The sequence below is a fragment of the Onychomys torridus genome, chromosome 10, assembly GCF_903995425.1.
Source record: "Onychomys torridus chromosome 10, mOncTor1.1, whole genome shotgun sequence".
Classification (NCBI taxonomy): Eukaryota; Metazoa; Chordata; class Mammalia; order Rodentia; family Cricetidae; genus Onychomys; species Onychomys torridus.
In genome coordinates, this window is record NC_050452.1 from 26,608,075 (window position 1) to 26,629,964 (window position 21,890).

General features: G+C 50.7%; 1 protein-coding gene across 4 annotated transcripts in view; it reads left to right on the plus strand.

Moving 5' to 3' along the window:
* Limk2 (LIM domain kinase 2) overlaps window positions 1–21,890 on the plus strand; it is a 69,243-nt gene that overhangs the window by 36,459 nt on the left and 10,894 nt on the right. The window contains exons 1-8 of one of the 4 annotated variants that reach the window (XM_036200261.1): window positions 1,320–1,839; window positions 12,815–12,950; window positions 14,349–14,458; window positions 14,984–15,184; window positions 16,996–17,101; window positions 17,449–17,645; window positions 20,632–20,818; window positions 21,364–21,381. In XM_036200261.1, coding sequence (XP_036056154.1) covers window positions 1,787–1,839; window positions 12,815–12,950; window positions 14,349–14,458; window positions 14,984–15,184; window positions 16,996–17,101; window positions 17,449–17,645; window positions 20,632–20,818; window positions 21,364–21,381 — 1,008 coding nt within the window. In that variant the 5' untranslated portion in view covers window positions 1,320–1,786. Of the gene's footprint in view, window positions 1–1,319; window positions 1,840–12,814; window positions 12,951–14,348; window positions 14,459–14,983; window positions 15,185–16,995; window positions 17,102–17,448; window positions 17,646–20,631; window positions 20,819–21,363; window positions 21,382–21,890 lie in introns of those variants that run through there. The other 3 variants (XM_036200259.1, XM_036200262.1, XM_036200260.1) reach the window with 3 other exon arrangements.

Genomic DNA, 21,890 nt, shown 5'->3' on the forward strand with positions numbered 1-21,890 from the left:
GTGGTGTTGAATATTGAGTAGCTGGGACAAGGTTTGTATAACCTGTAGAACCTATTTGACCTCTAACCCCTTACAGAAAGTGCTCTAACCCCTACTGTAGAGTCTTACTGGGGGTTGAGATCCATCCTCACTACTGACAAGATGTCTATTTTCAAGCTAGCAATAACTCCCTCAGAACCTTGGTTTTGTGGTTTGTTCAGTGGGTGTAACTTGTATGCTATGCAAAGGCTTTTGTTGTTGTTGTTTTTGTTTCCCAAGACAGGGTTTCTCTGTGTAGCCCTGGGTGTCCTGGAACTCGCTCTGTAGACCAGGCTAACTTCGAAACTCAGAGATCCACCTGCCTCTGCCTCCTGAGTGCTGGGATTAAAGGCGTGCGCCACCACCGCCAGGGTAGGTAATTTTTAAGAAATAAAGAATGAGCTGGGCGGTAGTGATGCACGCCTTTAATCCCAGCACTCAGGAGGCAGAGCCAGGCGGATCTCTGTGAGTTCAAGGCCAGCCTGATCTACAAAAGTGAGATCCAGGACAGGCACCAAAATTACATGGAGAAACCCCGTCTCAACGCCCCCTCATCCCCCCAAAAAAGTGTAGGCGACCATACCTGGCCTCTGCTAGCTTTCTTATATAGCCCAGACTCACCTGATGGGCCCGCCCACATCAGTCATCAGTCCACTGTGATTGAGGGTTCCCTTTCTCAGGTGGCTTGAATTAGTCCAGCCACACTGGAAGAAACACCTGTGCCTACTGGACTCACCGGGTGGCTTATGGGAATGAGTGAGAGGACAGTCAGAAGGAAGCAGGGTACCCCAGCCTCCCCACTGATTGGCTTTTGGCCGTCAGCGAGTCACCTCATCTCCAGTCCCTTCACTAGAATATACGTGGGGATCATCCCATCCCAGAGAATGCAGACTCTGGGCCCTGTTTCCATGTCCGCAGCACAGCCCTGCCCAACCCCACAGTGCAAGTGACCGGCTTCTTGAGGCTGTCCCCAGACCAGGCAGAGGAAGTAGGTGGATGGGGAGTCCCGACCCCAGGAGGGAACAGAGACCAGCCCAGGGCTGAAGATGCTCCTAGGGAGCGGGCCTCCTCTCCTGGAGAGCCCCCACCACCACCACCACCACCACCTCCTGTGGCTGTAGCTCTGCCGGAGCTGCCTGACATCCGGTGCCTTTCACGTCTCACTCGGCGCAGTTAGGCAGCTCTTCAGGCTGGGGACATCTGGACTCAGATGCGGTGGCCCGGAGCTGTGCGGCGGCCGCGCGGCCGGCTCCAGGCATTGTCTGCGGCGCTCGCCGGCCGCCGGGGCTCCACCCCTTGCTGCGAGGTCTGTTTCCTAACAGCTGCTCCAACCACGCACCTCGGTCGGGCCCGAGCCCCTCCTCTTCCTCCCTCCCTCCTTCGGGGTGGGTGGGACTGCAGGACGGGACTAACTTGACAGCAGCAGCCTCTCATTTCCAGCGAGTCCCCGGCCCCTTCCCCCGAATGCCTGTGTGTCTGCAGCGGCTGCAGAGAGGCGCTCCTCCCGCAGCCCCGAGGGGCCACGGAGCTCCCGCGAACTAGGGAGGAGACGCACCCGCCATGGGCCCCCGCGGGAATCTGCCCGGGAGCCAGGGGCCTGGACTCCTCCTCTCCCTCCTGCTGCTCCGGAGGCAGAGGTGAGCACCGGGCGGCCGGCTCCAAGCAGAGGTGCCGGGAAGCCCGCCTGTCATGGTGGCCGTCTGCAGCCAGCCTGAGGCACTCCCAGACGGGCTTGCAGCTGAGCCTGTTTATCTGGTGTGGGAAGAAGATGGGGAGTTACTTGTCTGTCCCGGCTTACTTCACCTCCAGAGACCCCTTTAGGTGAGTTGCTCGCCAAGCCCTCCTCCTCATCCCCTCCCCTGGCCCCTGCTCCCGAGGGGAAGGCCGACGTCCTCCTCCTCCTCCTCATTCTCCTCTGACTTCACTTGTCCCTGGTTTTGCCAGAAGAGCTTATACCAGAGCAGAAGCGGCCTGGAAACGGGCACTCCGATGTCCTGAAATCCAGGAGGTGAAATCGGAAGGAGCCCCGGCTCCCCTTGCTAACAACACACCTTGGTGCTACTGTTTCCGAGGAAAGGCACAAATGGGTTGCCATTCTGTAACCCTCACATGTCTTACCTACAGGCCCTGCGGCCTGCCCAGGAATTTGTCCCAACAAGCAGGATGGGCAGGTTTTGCCAAACTGAATGCTGGCAAGGCCTGGGTGTGGGTAGCCTGGTACACAGTAGGCACTGTATACGTGTTCTCTCGTAATGGCAAGCACATTTGCCCTGGCCTTGAATGGTGTCTTAGCTTCCACATGAGTGGAGTTTCTGGGTCAACCCCCAGGCTTGAGTATCTGTAGGGGCTCTCTGTGGGGCCTTTCATGAGGAGGTGTGAAACTTTCTTCCTCTGTCTTTGGCTCTGCCCCACCCCACCTTCAAGAGAAACTCCCTGGGGGGTTTCTGGCCCTCTGGGTCCCTTCTGAATGGAGCCATTCCTGCCTGGGGTGGGGCTTGTTTTTATTCTTTGGGAGAAACCTGTTTTTCTGAGGGCTGCCTCCCTCCACCGGTATTCCTGCTTAACTTTCTCTTCCAGCTTCCCCAACCCAGCTTGGTGGCCAGATCTCACTACTAGGGTAGTAATCTGTGACTGTCCCTGGGCAGAGCAGCTACCACAAGGCTTCAGTGAATGACTGGCCCTTGTGGAGTGTTGGGAAGCGCACAGTCTGTGAGAAGGGGGCTGGTCTCGATATTGAGCACCACAGCTATCCTGCTAGGTACTTTATTTACCCTTTGGTCTGTCAAGCCTGAGAGACTGTGTAGCCCCATTTGACTGATGAAGCTACCAGGCTCTCAACAGCAGCAACACACAAGGTCCCCTTGCCTGGCTTGTTTAGGTTTTGGAGTTTCTCATCCTTGAGGGTTGGGGGGCGGGGGCTGCAGCTCCCTCTGTCCACCTCTCCCTCACATATCTGTTGTCAGGTTTGCTTTTCCCCCAACAGAGCAGAAAAGGGATGTTTTTGCCAGGTTTATTGAAGAGGTTTTTGGTTTTGATTTTTGTTTTTTCTGACTTGTGGAAAGAAGTAGATCTTTGAGTTTAGGAGATAGGTTTTGCCCAAGTGTTATAGTAACCGTTTGTTCAGGTCCTTGTTTCTCTAAATCCTGGAAAGGAGACTGGGGGGAAGGGTTGTTCCTTTAGCGACCAGGAACAGTGTGCCCTTTTCATCTTTGTGGTCATGAGGCTCCTCTGGAGCTGGAGCTGGATCAGGTAATGAACTTTTGAGAGCTAGGTCCCCAGGCCTCCCAGGTCCAACAGTCCTTTGTCCTGTCTACCCCAGCCTCTGGGAAACCTGATGACCTCACCTCCATTCCCCAGGCTCTGTTTGCCCAGCTGGAATCAAAAGGGCACTGGCTTGCAGTAGACCCTCTGCCCTCTCCCAAACCAGAGGCCACATTCCTGAAGCTGCTGCTGAAGAGAAAGCCAGCACATGGGGCTTTGTGCCCTGGGGGCGGGACTGCCTGGCTCTCTGCTTTCCAAGCTTTCAGGCTAAATCACTACCTGGTCATAAAGCTGCCGCCCATCAGCCTCCTCCTTCATCATGTGTTCCTCTGTGTCGCAGTGCCCGTCCCCTCCCAAGGCCTGTTTGTTCATTCCTATGCAGAATGCAGGGATGAGACTTCCTGAGCTCCTGAACCAGAGCCCTTCCTGGGTTGTGTCAAACAAGTTAAGTCCTTGACCCTCGGGCCTCTGGAGGAGTAAAGTCCGTAAGAGTTCTAGGGCTGTGGTTGCAAAGAAGGTGACGCAACCAGATTCCATGGGACATGATCAGGCGTGACCATGTGATGGAGAAAGAGGGAGCTGGGAATGAAGGATGTCGTTTCTGTACACCCCGTACACCCCTCCTCTGCCTGGCAGGCCTCACTTTTGCAGAGAGCAGCACATCGTCTTCCGAGCCTGCCACTCGTATGGGCGGCATGGCACACTCTTAGGCACTCCCAGGTAAGGAAAAACCTCAGACTGACATTTATGGAAGATGTAAATTAGGGAGTGGTCTTTTTGTCTAGCGCTGGTGAAGCCACAGTGTCACACACTTATCATAGGAGCTCTTGTCGCTGAGTTACGTCCCTCAGTCGAGGGAGTGACGGGTGCCCCCCCACCCCCTCTTTAGAGGAATTCCCTATTATAGACCTTCCCCTTCATGTCCAACATTGGTTTCATGAGCTTGGTTTCTACATTCTCTCTTGTAGCAAACATCTTTGCATTATAAAACAACCCATGTCTAAAAAGAAAACTTGCTCACCTTAGCAGTAAGCTTCGGCAGCCTCCTTCAGCCTTCTGAGACTCTCTGAAGGGCTTGGATCAGGTGAATGGTTCCCAGCTCTAACTTGTTTGGCTGCTCAGAGGCAGGCAGCCTTCTTTACCCCTCCCAGACAGAGGAAGCCCTCTGTGAAACTGCACAAACCACTTGAACCATCAGCCCCCTGGCGTTGACCGGAGCTGCATCAGCGCATGCTGTGGCTGAGCAGAAGCTTCGTGTATGTCTGGTAGTTTCTGTAAAAACTGGATAACAACATCCTCCACGAGAGTGGTGGTGTGTTCGAGGACATTTTCAATCCATAGGGTCTGCAGGGATAAGCAACAGCGGGGTGTGTGTGTGTGGGGGGGGGTGTCCAAATCTCTAGCCCCTGTTCATGCCCTTGTGGGCCCTGGAGGACAGTTGGCACCCCTACTTCATGGTACCCTCAGGTTATGTAGCTTCTTTTCCTGTTTCTCAGCCTAGTCCAAATGCAGAAACAAGAGGCTGAAAGCAGCAGCCAGAGCCGCTTCTCAAGAGATTAGAGAGCATCCAAGTCAGCCTTTCCCAGGACATGGGAGGGCTGGGCTTTAATATGTGTAAATGCCCCCAAGCAATGGCTCTTCATTTCCCTTACTCCATGGGGCTGAGAGCTTACCTGTATTCACGATGTGGATGTGTGTGAAGGTGAGGCCTGTAGCCCTTGGCATCTCCCAGCACTTACCTGGCCGGTTGGTGCTTATGTGTTATAGATGCCCAGTAACGAGGCCCTGATTGCTAAGGCTCTGTAGAAAATTCATTTCAGGACCTTCCTTTTCTCCCGAGAAGCCTGCTTAGTGCTAGATAAGCAGATCCGTACTCCCTGGGCATGGGAGGGAAGAGGACCCACCTCCATTTGTCCTTGCTCTTCTCAAATTGGAGAAGGAAGGAATTGAACACTTCCTGGGCACCTGCTGTGAGCATCACAAGGGGCATTTCACCTGTTGTGATTTTCAGAGTCATTGAGTAACTGGGTTCAGGGAAAGGTGGCAGCTGCCTGTGAACATCTCAGCTGATCCTTGATGCGTTGTTCAGGTCCTAGTGAAGGAGCTCCATGTTCTCATTCACCCTTTGCAGCATGTGAGAAGAGCCGTTCAAAGGCTGTCCTTAGGTACAGCTTTTGTCTGTGGCCTCCTGTGTGTGTCTCTGAGGTTTTTAGCCCTGTAAACCCTGGATCCTCAGGAGCCCTGGTGCTGACCCACCAGTACTGCCTCCTAGCTGGGTGCTTTGGGGTCTGCAGCCAGAGATTGATTTACTTGAAGCTTTCAAAAATTGAAAGCTCGGAGGGGAGAAAAAGCCATGGCTTATGAGACTCTGAGATGGGACATCTTTGAATGGTGTCTCCTTTCCACGGTGTGTTTTGGATTCTTTAACAGACACTACAGAACAGAACCCTGGGTAAATGAATGAAGAGAAGTAATGATCCAGTTATACCACCCATTTGAGCTAAAGGAAAGCATCATAAAAGGCTAACACGCAGACGTCAGCGGTCATGGTTCCAGTCTCCTTGTTATTGGAGACAGGAATCCTGAAGCCTGGCAGTTAAGACATGTCGTGTCTCTGAGGTAAGCTGCAGTGGAGATGGCTTCCTAGCCAAGGACACACAGAATCCAGCTCCATCACTTGCATGTTGAGCAACTAATAGCAGATATTGTATATACCTACGCTAGCACTTGGAAGTCTCCAGTGGCCGGAGAGTCTTGCTGTGTTCTTTGGCAAAAACTTAAGGGACCTACAGCCAGTTCTGTCAGCTGCTCACCGTCCTGTACTTCACAGGCAGCTGTGGCAGTATCTGGCTGTCCTCTGCAGAGGCATTCATTGACACGTGACATGTGCGTTGGTGATGTCGCTCTCCAGCCAGGTGTGCTTCCCAGCAGGTTGGTGTGGCTGTCTGCTGCGTGCCTACACTTGTTTCTCTGCCTGTTCCCTTGCCTGGCAAGAGCTACTTGCAGTGAACAAAAGCAGGATATTGGCAGTGGAAAGGAGGGTGTGTACTGGTGCTCCCATGCCCTGAGGTGGCGCACATACCATTGTGAGGTTGGAACAGCCCAGGCCTGCAGTTGGGTACAAATATGCCTGCACCAGCCTTTCACTACGGCAGACGGGAGAAGGACAGGTCTGATGACATGGGGTCTTTGGACCTTGTGTTGTACCTTTGTCACCTTGGCTCTCGGGTCCTGACACTCATGCACCATTTTCAACTTGAAAGCGTTGGCTGCAGGCCTCCTCTGCCTAGCCCTTGGCCTGGATGCTGAGTGTCCCGAGAGGAAATAGGACCCTGTCTCAATCTCAAGGACTTCACAGTCTGATGAAAGAGAAGGACGCTTACACAAGAGCATTCAGTCAGGAGGTGGGAAGGCGAGAAGGAAGCCTCTGCTTCTAGTGTATCCCTGCTGGATGCCTCACAGCCACTCCGAACCATTTAACCTACACAGCCCCCCTGAGTGCTTATGACCGTGTTACCATTTCACAAATGAGAGACAGAGGGGCTAGCCCAAGATCAGGTAGGTGGCAGATGGTAGTTCCGAGATGGGAACCTCAAGTAGCGTCTCTGACATTTCTAGGAGTCACAATTTCATATCAAACTCCCAGTTCCTGGCCGGGTGGTGGTGGCAGCGCACGCCTTTAATCCCAGCACTCAGGGGGCAGAGGCAGGGGGATCTCTGAGTTTGAGGCCAGCCTGGTCTACAGAGTGAGTTCCAGGACAGCCAGGGCTACACAGAGAGACGCTGTCTCGAGAAACCAACTTCCTGTTCCTATGACTCAGACATTCTCTATCCCTTTTTGCACAGTGGTCCCTGAGCCTTAGGTAGATGCGTCGGCTAGGAGAGCACTCCAGAAAGAACCCTGCATTTTGATCAGTTCTTACTTTATATAAGAGCCTCTGTCCTGCTATACCTTGGAGAAGGATCCTGACATTGGCTGTTAATTACATCTGGCTAACAAAGCTTCTAAGAAAGCCAGGCATGGTGATGAATGCCTTTAATATCATCAGTACTTGAAGATGGATATCTCTAAGTTCCAAGGCAGCTAGGGCTACATAGTAAGACCCTGCCTCAAAAACATCCTCTAAGAGAACTTATCTAAGCTAGATATAGTAGGAAGTCGAGGCAAGAAGACTTCTGTGAGCTTATGACTATCCTGGGTTATAGAGTGAGTCTCTATCTCAAAGCAAACAAACAAAAAAACCACTAACAAGGCCAGGCTTGGTGGCACACATTTAATCCCAGCACTCAGGAGCCAGAGGCAGAAGGATCTCTGAGTTGGAAGCCAGCCTGGTCTGCATAGTAAGCTCCAGGATTACATAGAAAGACTGTCTCAATAAAAATAAAAATAAACCGAAGTTGTCCAAAGCTACCTAATAGTACAGTGACTGTCCTATGACACAGGAGCCACCACCTTTAATTTCAGTTAACATTTGCGTTGGCCCTGCTGTACTGGACCTTTTCTATAAGCTGTTTATACCTATTATCTCATTTTCCCAGCAGTCTCTCTATAGGTGAGGAACTGATTGGAAGAGTAAAGTATCTTACCCAGGCATGATTAGTAAGTGGCAGGGCCAGGAGCCCTACCAAGGGGCTATAACATGGAACCTCTGAGAAGCAAGAACGTAGCCAGCGTACAGGAGACAAAGCCTTTGCCACTTACATTAGGCAGTCTGTCCGTACAGTTGTAGATGCCTACGGTCCAGCTACTTGAGAGGCTTAGGCAGAAAGATCTCTTGAGCCCAGATCCGGGCTGGGCAGTGTAGTAAGACCCATCTCAATAAAAGAGTCCAGCTGAAAGGAAGGAGGTACGCCAGCTGGCTCCCTGGCTGGCTCTGAGCTGTGTGTGCTGGGATGCTCAGGAAGGAGATGGAAGGTGCCAGTGCAGACACACTTGAGAACACCCCTGAACTGACTGAACTAGCACCAGGTGACAGCTGTTTCTCTTAAGGCTAAGAAAATAAACAAATTACACCAGGCATGGTGGCACCCACCTTTGATCCCAGCATCAAGAGGCCGGGGCAGGCCACTGTTTGCGAGTTCAGGGCCAGTGTGGTCTACACAGAGAGTTCCAGGACAGCTAGGGCTACATAGTGAGACCCTATCTCAAAAAAATAAAATATAATAAAAATTTTATATATATGTGTGTGTGTGTGTGTGTGTGTGTGTGTGTGTGTGTGTGTATAACTGAATTTCATCATACAATCTAATTGTAGTCTTAATAATTCAAATTTGATCAATTGTTACCAAAATGGTTGCTCATCACCACCCAGCCTGATGAAGTTTCTATTTTCAGCCTAGAGTTGAATCCAAGGTTGAGGTGTTGGTTGACTGTGTCTTTCTAGGCTTTTTCAAGTCCCACACCCCTTTCACATCTGTTACTATAAACTTTATTAAGCAGCTCTTTGTGGGGGCTGGAATGATGGCTCAGCAGTTCTTGCTCTTGTGGAGGACCTGCTTTCAGGTCCCGGTACCACTCGATGCTTACAGCCACCTGTAACTCCTTCCAGGAGATCTGACACCTCCTCATTTCCATGGGCACTAGGCACACACATGGTACACAGACGCACATGGAGTCAAACACTCACAGACATAAAATGAAGAAATCTTTATATAGTGCCGACACACTTAAATGAAAAAATGGTATAATAAACTATGAAAAAGTCTTAAATTGTCAAGGAAAGAAAGGAACTCTGGCTAATTACAATATTAAAAATTGTGGCCGGGCGGTGGTGGCACATACCTAGAATCCCAGCACTCGGGAGGCAGAGGCAGGCAGATCCCTGAGTTCGAGGCCAGCCTGGTCTAGAGAGTGAGTTCCAGGACAGCCAGGGCTACACAGGAAAAAAAAAAAAAAAAAGTGTCTATGTGTGCTCAATTCTGAAATTTACAATTCCAATCAAATGGTCTTTTTTTTTTTTTTTTTTTTTTCAAATCTTGCCAAGTAGTTTGAGGCCAGTTTAACCAACATAGTAAGAATAATAGAAATATCTCAAGAAAGGAGAGAGCAGGAGAAAATATTAACAATAGTCAAGGCGTGGTGGCCTCACTTGTTATTGTAGTGAGAGGCAGAAGAATCGGGAGCTGGAGTCTGCCCTGGAACTACACTGTGCTTTTGTGACCTTTCTGGGATACATGTGATCCTGTCTCAGAAAAAGGGAAAAAGAAAGGAAAGTTTTTTGGTTTCATTTTAAATAAAAGACAGGACCTTACTATGTGGCTGTCCTGGGACTCATATACAGGTCTCAAACTCAGAGATCATCCTGCCTCAGTCTCCCAAGTGCTGGGATTAAAGGCGTGTTCTACCATCCCCTGATGAAAATTAACTTAAAACAACAACAACAGAGCCCTCTGCTGGGGGCCAGAAAGCTGACTCAGTGTAGAGGCCTCGTGACCAGGGTTCAGTCCCTGGACCACAAGTAAAGGTAGAAGCAAATCACCAACTCCACAGAGCTGTCTTCTCAGCAGTGTGTGTGCGCGCGCACACACACCATATATATGAACACAAGAAATAGTTTTAAGCTGTTTCTGCTGAGCTGGTGTAACTCAGTTGATAGTGCTGGACTAGGATTCGTGAAAGGGCTCCATGTGAGCCCCTCCTAAAGCCACACATGGGAAGGAATCTGCTTGAATATACAATGTGTATTTGTATGAAAATCTTTAAAAAATACTATTTTTGAGACAGGGTCTCTCTGTGTAGACCAGGCTGGCCTCTGATACACAGAGATCCACTGGCTTCTGCCTCCTGAGTGCTGGGATTAAAGACGTGGGCCAGACAAGCCTGGCTCAAAGATACTTTGTAAGATGTGTGTGGCACACATGTTCATACTCCCAGCACGGAGGAGTCCAAGGTCATCTTCAGTTTTGTAGCAGAGTTTGAAGCTAACCTCAGCTACATAAGACCCAGTGTCAAGGGCGGGAGAGATGACTCAGCACTGGCTGCTCTTCCAGAGGACCCTGGTTCAATCCCCAGCACCCATGTGACCGCTCACAACTGTCTGTAAATTCAGATCTCCAGGATCTGACACCTTGCATATAAAATAAGGTTAAAATAAATTTTAAAAAAAGACCCAGTGTCAAACAACAAAAAGCCTTCTGCATCTGCCCACCCCCCATGTTAACTTTCTCATTGTTCTGTTGCTGTGAAAAGACACGTGACACACTCCCTCCAACAAGGACGCACCTCCTAATCCTTCTAATCTTTTCAAACAGTTCCTCTCTCCCATGACTAGGCATTCAAATATTTGAGTTTATGGGGGCCATCCTTATCCAGATACCACACTCACATGCTGAATTTGCCTGATGAATTTTTTTTGGGGGGGGGGGGGCAGGGTTTCTTTGTGTAGCTTGGCTGGCCTAGAACTATCTATGTAGACCAGGGGAGTGCTGGGATTAAAGGCCACTTCCACCAAGCCTGATGAAGTTTTGTTTTGGGGATTTTGTTTTATTGGGGCTGGAGAGATGGCTCAGTGGTTAAAAGCTCTTATTCTTGCACCAATGTGATGGTTCACAAACATTCTTTTTTTGTTTGTTTTTTTCAAGACAGAGTCTCTCTGTGTAACAGTCCTGGCTGTCCTGGATCCCACTCAGTAGACCAGGCTAGCCTCGAACTCACTGAGATCCGCCTGCCTCTGCCCCCCAAGTGCTGGGATTAAAGGCGCGTGCCACCGCCACCCATCTGGACATTCTTGACTGCGTGTTCTAGAGGATCTGATGACCTTCTTAGGCATTGTGCATGCACATGGTGTACATACATACATGCAGACAAAACATACACATAAAAGAAGTAAATCTTTTATCATTTTTAATTATTTTAGTTTAATGTATATGTATCGGGTCCAAAAGAAGCTGAGGATAACTGGCTATAACCGTGGTACCTGTTAGCATGCTAGTGCACACTGGCTTCCCGGCTCACTCGCTATCACAAGTACCTTTGTCTCTTTGCTCTTCTCTGCCGCCACCCCCCTAACCGTCTCCAGCTCCTGGGCCTCCCTCCCCCAGCTTCTCATTCCCTTACAACCCTGGCAGTTTGGCTATGTGCTTTTGTCTTTCTCAGCCCCCCTTGGTCTTGTTTGTCCAGTCTCTGACTTCCCTTGACCTCCCCAAATCTCTCCTCACATGGCCCTGTCCAGTCTGCTCGCCATATCTATAATAAAAACCTTCCCCTCAACCATACCTTGGAGCCACCCTGTCCTGGGTGGGTTGGTTGGTTGTTTGTTTGGTTGGTTGGTTGGTTGGTTGGTTGGTTTTGGGTTTTTTTGTTTTGTTTTTTCGAGACGGGGTTTTTCTAGACAGTTTTGGTGCCTATCCTGGATCTCACTCTGTAGACCAGGCTGGCCTCGAACTCACAGAGATCCGCCTGGCTCTGCCTCCCAAGTGCTGGGAAAGGCATGCGGCACCACCGCCCAGCAGTGACGAACTTCTTTATGCCTAGCTTTTTCTTTCGTTCTTTTTTTCCCCCATTTTCTTTCCCCAAGAACATCGTTACGCCAGGTGATGGTGGCAATGGATGGTGGTGGCTTTAATCCCACCACTCAGGAAGCAGAGGCAGGTAGATCTCTCTGAGTTTGAGGCCACCCTGGACTATAGAGCAAGTTTATGACAGCCAGGTCTGTTACACAGAGAAACTCTGTTTCAAAAAACCAAAAAAAAAAAAAAAAACCCACCATAGTGTGACTTGGTTTTGAAGTTGGGGTTGGTTGAGATTTTGTTGGTCATTGAAACATCTATCTAGATTAAAGGGTTTTTTTAAAAAACATTTTTTAATGATTTATTCTTATTTTATGTGCACTGGTGTTTTGCCTGCATGTATGTCTGTGTGAGGGTGTCAGATCCCCTGGGAATGGAGATACAGTTGTGAGTTGCCATGTGGATGCTGGGACTTGAACCCGGGTCTTCTGAAAGAGCAACCAGTGCTCATCGCCTGAGCCATCTCTTCAGCCCCCAAAGGTTGTCTTTACCTTTGTTTTTCTGAGACAGGGTTTCTCTATGTAGCCTTGGCCGTCCTGGAAACCAGGCTGGCCTCAAACTCAGAGATCCACCGCCCGGCGATCAAAGGTTCTTAACTGGGGTTGTGTGTGGACTTGAGGGACCCACACACTCCACACATAAATTATATGTGCATGTTTCTTTTTGTTTGTTTGTTTGTTTTGTTTTTGTTTTTCAGAGCTGAGGACCGAACCCAGGGCCTTACGCTCTACTGTTGAGCTAAATCCCCAACCATCTATGTGCATGTTTCTAGGGGAGGTTCCTTTTCACAGGCCTCGGGGCCCCACAGCATCTGCTCACAGGGGCAGGCAACTCAGCACAGCTGGTTTCTGGAGCCATGCTCGCTCTGAAGCAGTTGGGGAGGGCGTGGGTGGGACTAAGTTGTAGCTTTCCCGAATCCTGTCTCTGGAGAGGAGAGGCATGCCCATTCTGCCATGAAACTGGGAGCCGAGGACCACTGTGGGCTTGTTCTAGAAACCCAATTGCATTTCTCTTTCTGGCCCCGCAGGTGTTCAGAATGCCAGGAGTCCCTCACCAACTGGTACTACGAGAAGGATGGCAAACTCTACTGTCACAAAGACTACTGGGCCAAGTTCGGAGAATTCTGCCATGGGTGCTCCCTGCTGATGACGGGGCCTGCCATGGTGAGGGGGCCCCTGCACCTCCCCACCCCCCTCCCCATCACAGTCCACAGTGATTGATAGCCCTTCCCAGTTCCCCATGGTCAGTCACCATGTTGTCTTTTCATCAGCAAGGGTCTGTCCTTTATCATTCATTCAACTATGGGTGTCTGTGGAGCTCTTCTTAAAAGACATGCCTGGCCTTCCCTCTGTTCGGCGTGGTCCAGAGGACCATCTATGAGAGCTGTGCTTGGCTTCCAGCGAGGGAGTCTGAGTATATGGCAAGCAAAAGTAAACCATGAGTAGTGTGGCAGCTAGAAGGATGTAGCAGGTCCCCAGCAAACACTTGTTAGGTGTCAGAACTCCTAGCAGGCCTCATCAAATCAGAGGCTCACAAACTCCTCCGGCAGCATGCCTGGGACCCAGTGAGGGAGCCAGCTGCAGTTCCTGAGTGAGAGACTCCTCAGTGGTTAAGAGAATTAGGGAGAGCAGAGCGTCCCCTCCGCTGTCAAGTAAAGGACAAACAACAGAAAGGTAACATCAAATCGCGTGTGTATAATATCCAGCCGAAACTGGAGGCAGTCAGCGTTCCTATTGAGCTTTCTCTCCATAGATGAGCATCCTGGGGAACTTCCAGCTTCTCTATAACATTCCTTCAGCATTTTATTTAATGAAATTACAGCAGTAACCTCTGTTGAGTCTCAGGACACAGTGTTTTCCTTCTTGGGCTGTGTTGCCAATCTCTTTCCTCCTGGTTAGAGCGAGGGGAGCAAGCCTGTCTCCAGACAAGGGATCTTGGAAGACACTTTGGGACAACAATGCTTAGGTCTGAAATAGGAGCAGGCAGCCCCACTTCCAGAGCCAGTTTCTCGGTGAGCTCAAGCCACACATGACGACTGAGCAGTATAGTGTCTGTTATCCCCCCAAAGACTTTACAGTACACTGTTGGGACCAGGTGGGGAGACAGGAGAGAGAAGACACAGTGCAGTGAGATGGAAGCCTTACAGGACAGGGTGACAGGAGCAGAAAGAAGAGGGTGTACCCAGGTCCTGACCAGGGAATTGGATAGTGGGAACCAGAATGGACTGGCAGAGGAGAGGTTCTGCTGCCTATAGCTCCTCTATGCAGTGGGGTTCAAGCAGAGACAGACATGACCGCCCTGTGCTGGAGGAATGGTGAGTAAGAGTGACTACCTTGGGGGACATGGTCTCCTGACTGAGGCCAACAGTCTTTTGTGGTGTCACTTCCACAGAAACTCCAGGGCAGCGACGGAAAGCCTGGATTTTGGCTGGGATCTGCAGATCCTCCCTTGGACAGAGTTGATTTTTGGTGATGGAGGTCACTCACCCACCACTAATTCCATCCACTCTCACGAACGTCATAGCTCACTTCTCCCTCTGTGCTCTTCCCATCTGCTCGCAGGTGGCTGGGGAGTTTAAATACCACCCAGAGTGCTTTGCCTGCATGAGCTGCAAGGTGATCATTGAGGACGGGGATGCGTATGCCCTGGTGCAGCATGCCACACTCTACTGGTAAGATGTCCCGTGTGTCCTCCTCAGTAGTAGCAGCCAGGAAAGTGGGGTGGGAGCACAGGAGCAGTGCGAGTTGAGTGAAGGCAGTTGGGGTGGGACCTAGGAGAGCTGCTAGACAGCATCACTCTGCCCTACAATCCTCCCAGAGCAGCTTCACATTAAAGAAAAGACCCTAGAGTTCACCCATATCCCCCTATCCAACTGTCTTGGTTAACACAAGAAGTTTGCTTGGGCCCAGGGAGGGGACAGAGTCTAGGATACGGTTCTTACCGTGAGTCAGGCAGAGAGCAAGAAAACCCGGCCGGTCTCACCTCCAGGCCAGTGTTCTCCTAGTGTTCTCTCTGCCGCTGTCCCAGCTTGCCACCCAAGTCCTAGACTCCTCATTCTGCACAGCCATCAAGACTCGTAGCAAAGAGAGTAGTGGTGAGACTGGGTATGTTGTTCAAGCCACATGACACCGTGGTTGCTGGGGGGCTTCCAGGTTGGCCTGCAGGATCTCAGCTCCCTCTCTACCCCTCTCCCCAGTGGGAAGTGCCACAATGAGGTGGTGCTGGCACCCATGTTTGAAAGGCTGTCTACGGAGTCGGTCCAGGACCAGCTGCCCTATTCTGTCACACTCATCTCCATGCCGGCCACCACCGAGGCCACCGCCGAGTGCAGACGTGGCTTCTCCGTGTCCGTGCAAAGTGCCTCTTCTAACTATGCCACCACCGTGCAAGTGAAAGAGTGAGTGTTCTGAGAGCCTTGCCGCAGAGGCTCATGGTAGGAGTCCACGGGTAAACCTCACGGGGCTCATGGCGTTTCCTCCGTTCTGCCTTCTCCTTTCTCCTGACCTTGGGACTTCCGGTCTCTTCTGCCCAAGTTGCTTCCTGCCCGATGCTTAAGCCTGCCTTCTTCTCGGCTTTCAGGTGTCGGGTTTCAGATCGTTTTTTTTTTTTTTGCTCCTTGAAATTATCTGGCCTGATTACTGTGTATCAGTTTGATTGTCATCTCTCCTCCCTTGTCTTTTGGTTTTTTGAGACAGGGTTTCCCTGTGTAGCCTTGCGGCTTTCCTGGAACTCACTCTGTAGACCAGGCTGGCCTCGAACTCACAGAGATCCGCCTGGCTCTGCCTCCTGAGTGCTGGGGTTAAAGGCGTGTGCCACCACCGCCCGGCTTTCCTCCCTACTTGTGGTTTGAAGAAGATTGGCCCCCATAGGCTTATATATTTGAATGTTAGGAAGTGGCATTAGGAGGTGTGTGTGGCCTTGTTGGAGGAAATGTGTCACTGAGGACGGGCTTTAAGGTTTCAGAAGCTCAAGCCAGGCCCAGTGTCACTCTCTCTTCCTGCTGCCTGCCGATCCAGATGTAGAACTCTCGGCTACCTCTCTAGCACCATGTCTGCCTGTGTTGCCGTGCTTCCCACCATGGTAGTAACGGACTAAACCTCTGAAGCTGAAAGAAGTCCCACTTAAATGATTTCTTTTTTAAAAGTTGATATGGTCGTGGTGTCTTTCACCACAATAGAAACCCTAAGAGCCCACTCCAACATAAACTCCGAAAGGAACTTGCTTTGTCTTGTTCAGTACTGTGTTCAAGGGCCTGCCATCAGTGGGAAGTCACTGGTTACTGTTTTTTTGGTTGCATGCATGAATGGAAGGTGAAGAAAACAGGGTCCATGGCCCCAGAGAGGATAAACTCCTGCCCTGGGTCTCTTCCAAAGAGGAGAGACTATGTCCATGTACTACCTGGCTTCATTTTTTTTTTTTCTGTGGGTCTGTATTGAGATAGAGCATCATGACGGAATGTGTGGCAAAGCTGCTCACCTCGTGATGGCTGATGGAGAGAGGGAGAGAGAGCCCTGTCAATATTGATTGTGAGGCTGGATCTTACAGTATAGGTGAGGGATTACTAGGGTTAAGAAGTCAGGAGAAGATGAGATCTGTTCTGGAGCTTCATTAGATTAAAAAAGGGAAGGAATTGTTCAGGCTTCAGGGCAGAAGAAGAGCAGTTATCTCTAGAGGTGGGTGTCTAGGATAGTTTAGTAAGTTGAAAAGTAGCCCAGATGGCTGTTAATCATGGCGGACCTTGACTGTGATGACCCAGTAGGTCCATGAAGGGCTTTAGGCAGCAAGATAACACAGCCAGATTGACATTTGGAAGGATCGCTGCTGTGAGGCTGGAGGTGAGAGAGGAAAGCCTAGAGATGTAGAGCCGTGAAGAGGTTCCTACAGTGATCCAGGAGAGAGAGACGTTGGTAACTATGGTGATGGAGAGAAGGCAGGATTCTCAGAAGTGGGTGGGGGTTGGGGAAAAAGAAGGGAGGGATTTGAGGGAACTCCAAATGGGGACGATGTCCAGGGTTCTGGCTTAGGCCAATAGGTAAGTACTTGGCAGTGTCCTTCATTGAGAGGAAGCATTCTGGGACGGGTACTGAATTTTCATGTGGGTGGCCTTGAGAGTTGTGACAACCTGGGACTTGGTGAGATTTCCCGTACAAGTGGTCAGATGAGTTTTTAGAATGCTTTTATCCTTCCTTAATTCCTGTCCATCTTTAGGGTCAACCGGATGCACATCAGTCCCAACAACCGCAATGCCATCCACCCTGGGGATCGCATCCTGGAGATCAATGGGACCCCTGTCCGCACTCTCCAAGTGGAAGAGGTAAGCTTGTGTCCAGTGTGCCTGGTGGGGAAGGTACATAGAACAGGCCTCCTAGAAGAACTGCCTGTAGCCTTTACTTTTTCCTACACCGGCCCATCTTAGCATGGGGCTCTCGACGGCTGTAGTGACCTGGGTCAACCTAACAGATTTCCGGGGCAGTAGAGATGGGCTGATAGGTGGAGAGGTGACGAGATGCCAGACAGGGCACTGAATGACCTCTGGCAGCTAGAGGCCACCACTAACCAAACTGAGCATTGGCTACAGTGTGCTGGGACTGTTGAGGGGCAGGAGGTAGCCTGGGGTAGGACCGATTGTGGAGACCGACCTTACACTGCTGTTGGCCACAGGTGGAGGATGCGATTAACCAGACAAGCCAGACACTTCAGCTGCTGATCGAACATGACCCTGTCCCCCAGCGCCTGGACCAGCTGCGGCTAGATACCCGGCTTTCTTCCCACATGCAGAGTACTGGACACTCTCACACACTCAGCACCCTGGACAGCAAGGAGAATCAGGAGGGGACCCTGAGGAGACGTTCTCTGAGGTGCCACTGCCGACCTACCTGTCTTGTGTATTGTCATCTCTCGGAGGCTGAGTTGGCTTTTAGAGGCCCCACAGAGCATCATCACTCTGATCTGTAATCTCAACACTCAGGAAGCTGAGGCAGGAAAAAAGCCATGAGTTCAAGGCTAGCCTGGACTATAGTGTAAAATGCTGTCTCAAAACAAAAGAAGAGGATTGTTCTGGGGCTGTGCTCATTCGACTCAGTAAGCAGACAGGAGAACGTAGACCCTTAGGACCCATGTAAAAAGCCATGACATGTTCCTGAAACCCCAGCACTGTGGAGGGTGGAGACAGGAGGATTAATGGGGCTTGCTGGCTGCCAGTCTAGCTCTCAAGGGAATAAGGTGGAACGTGAGAGAGAACACATGACATCCTCCACTGGCCTCAGCATGTGTGCAAGAGTGCATGAACACACACCTGTGTGTGCACACTCGCAAATGTTCTCTCTCCTGCTGACATGTGCACAGATGCACTCACCAAAACAGAGGATCCAGCTCTATCCATTCAACTCAAGCTAGAACTGGGCGTTGGTGGTGCACACTTTTCATCCCAGCCCTAGAGGCAGAGGCAGGCAGAGCTACATGAGTTCAAGGCCAGCCTGGTCTACAAAGTGAGTTCTAGGACAGCCAAGGCTAGAACACAAGGAAACTGTCTGAAAAAAAAAAAAAAAAAAAAAAAAAACTCAAGCTAGACAGGAAATTATAATGCCAAAAATCTTTAAAATCCAACATGGGGGAAATATGGAGCTCATAGCCAGAAACAGAAACAAATAGGCCCAAGTAAGTATACACACACACACACACACACACACACACACACACACATATATATACATATATAGTGAAGACAGATAAATAAATGCCAGGTGGAGGTGGTGCACACCTTTAGTCCCAGCACTCGGGTGGCAGAGGCAGAGGGATCTCTGAGTTCAAGCCAGCCTGGACTACAGAGTGAGTTCCAGACAGCCAGAGCTCCACAGAAAAACCCTGTCTCAGAAAGAAAAGAGAGGAGAGAGATGACCAAATAGGGAGAGGCGGCGACATTGTTGGGGGTTTTGGTTTGGTTTTTTTTGTTTTTTCATTTTTGTTTTGTTTTGTTTTTGTTTTTGTTTTTCTCTGTGTAGTTTTGGTGCCTGGCCTGGATCTCGCTCTGTAGACCAGGCTTGCCTCGAACTCACAGTGATCTTCCTGGCTCTGCCTCTTGAGTGCTGGGATTAAAGGCATGTGCCACCACCACCCAGCCAGCACTTTGCTTTTGAGACAGGATCTTACTATGTAGCCCTGGCTAACCTGGGACTCTGTAGATCAGGCTAGCCTCAAACTCAGAGATCTGCTTGCCTCTGCCTCCTGAGGACTGAGGACTGGAGTTAAAGGCACTACTGTGTCCTGTCAAACACAGGTGTTTTAAGACTTGAGGACAAATACCCCCATACTCAAAGCCGGCAAAGCTTGTAGAGGGCAACAACAGTTATCCTGTGTGTGAGCCCCAAGTAGGTGACTTAGAGGACTAGAGTCAGAAGCAGCGTGTTCTTAGGCAGAAATATGCATATCATTCATTTTATATCTTACCCTGTTTCTGCATCTGTGGTGGGGTTGTAATTAAAGGTGGCTGTCCCTTTGGTTCTATAACAGTTAAATGTGGCAAAGGAGACTGGGTTGTACAGTACCAGGCCAGCACTCCATAAGTGTGACATACCGTTAGAATAACTAGGAACCAGATTCTCCACTCCCTGCTCAGATGAGCTGAGTCAGTCAGGTCCTGTTGTCTGACTTCTGTTGGAAACATCACCTCCCGAGGCAAAGCACCAAAGGGCAGAGGGGCTGGGACAGGGAAGATGTGCGCTGGCTGAGAGCCGTGCAGATAACTTGAAGGGCCTCCTACAGGAAAAGGCAGCTCACTTTGTGTGTGCTGTGGGCATGGTGAGCATGTGAGGTAGCACAAAGAAGAGCAGGAGCAGGCTAGCTGGCAGCGCAGGACAGTGTCAGCCTTCAGGGTCGGCCCACAGGGTCGGCCTTCAGTAAGTCGAAGAACCAGTCACCAACCGTTACTGTAACTGGCTGCTTTTGCAAATGTAAATACAGTGGCTTTATTGCCATAAAAATCATATGTATTTATTAACTTAAAATGTAAGGAATTATAGGCAGATACAGGTCTACTTAAAATTGGATCTAGCCGGGCGGTGGTGGCGCATGCCTATAATCTCAGCAACCGGGAGGCAGAGGAAGGTGGATCTCTGTGAGTTCGAGGCCAGCCTGGTCTACAGAGTTAGTCCAGGACAGGCTCCAAAGCTACAGAGAAACCCTGTCTGGGAGGTGGGGGGGAATTGGCTCTAAAATGCCATTTGCCCCTTTTGTGGGTAGAGCCTTCTATCACTGTATGGTACCTTGAATCAAGCAGGAGTGGATTTCTGTCTACAGTTATGTCTGGAGTATCATAAGCTAGTAGACTCTAGTTAATCATCTATGTGAAGTCCTTAGTGTTAACACACGCACAGACACACACACACACACACACACACACACACACACACACACACACTAGCTAGCTAGCTATGGAATCCAGGGCGGCACACATGCTAGGCAGATAATTCACCACTGAGATATCCCTCTAGTCTTTCCCATTTTGAATATACTTTTACTGTGATTAATACTGTCTGATATAAGATCCCCTTCCGCCAGGCAGTGATGGTGCACGCCTTTAATCCCAGCACTTGGGAGGCAGAGGCAGGCGGATCTCTGTGAGTTTGAGGCCAGTCTGGGCTACAGAGTGAGTTCCAGGACAGGCTTCAAAACTACACAGAGAAACTTTGTCTCGGGGGGGGGGGGGGGGGAGATCCCCTCCCCCAGTGGTCCCATCTAAACTACAAACCCTGAATGATCAGGTACACTGGAGCATCCTCCTGTCGTGGCGTCTTGCCTGGTCTCTAAAGACTGCCTCTCCTACCCTCATCTTTTCCTCATCCTCAGGCGCAGTAACAGCATCTCCAAGTCTCCTGGCCCCAGCTCCCCCAAGGAGCCCCTGCTCCTCAGCCGCGACATCAGTCGCTCGGAATCCCTACGCTGCTCCAGCAGCTACTCACAGCAGATCTTCCGGCCCTGTGACCTGATCCACGGGGAGGTCCTGGGGAAGGGCTTCTTTGGGCAGGCCATCAAGGTGAGCACAAGCAGCAGCTGCACCCTTCGGCCACCACCTCGTCCTTGACTTTGTCTTTGTTGTACTGTGTGTATGATGTTTGTGCGGGGACATGCACGTGCTACAGTGCCGTGGCCCACGTGTGGAGGCCAGAGGAGAACCGGAAGGAGTCTGTTCTCTCCTACCTTTACCTGTGTTCTGGGGTCCAATTCTGGTCATCAGGCTTGTACAGCATGTTCCTTTGCATGCTGAGCCATCTTTCGAGGCCTCTTACTTTTTTTTCTAGTGAGTTCACCTTACAGTGCCACACTGCAACCCTGCAGGACACCCGCCTTCTTGGCTATGAGTGATGGTGTCCCAGGTGCCCTTTCTGTTCCTCACAGCCACCCAAGGGCAGCATTGCTGCTGTAGTGAGCCTGGGCTCTGGTCCTCATGTCACCAGTCAGTGAGGGTGTGTTAGGTGCCCAGAGGCTTCAGGGCAGGTCATGCTACAAGGGAAAGGCTCCTACTACCCTGGTGAACTTAGGAACTAACCTTTCTCTCTTTCTCTCCTCCTCTGCTGAGAGCTGGGAGGGGGGGGTCAGGTAAGCCGAGTGTCTCAGCTTTCCAGGTAGCAGGGCTGGAAGGCTCACCTCTGACCCACCCAGCTCCCTGGTGCATGTCTGTGGCACTGACACCCTGCCCCCAGACTCTGTTCACCCAGGGGACTCACTCCTGTGCCAGATGAGCAAAAACCCCGCTTCTGCTTGGCTTGGCAGTATGCCCTCCTGTCCTTCCCCAGGTTCCTTTTCTAGAGTCCTGGCTTTCCTTTATGCATGCCAGCGTTCTAGGGGAGAAGACACAGAGTCCTTCCTTCCTGAGTCCCCATTGTCCCGTGCTTTGTCTCCATACACGATCTCTGGGCGATCTGATAGGACTCAGTGTGTCCTCCAAGGAATCGGGGATACCACAAAGATTTCCTTTGTTCTCCCCCCCCCCTTTTCTCCCCTGGTGCTGGAGGTCAAACCCTGGACCTTGAGCATGACAGTTCTCTACCACTGAGCTTCTCCCTGGGCCCACAGATTTTCACAGTTCTCCAGAATTGTCTCTGGTC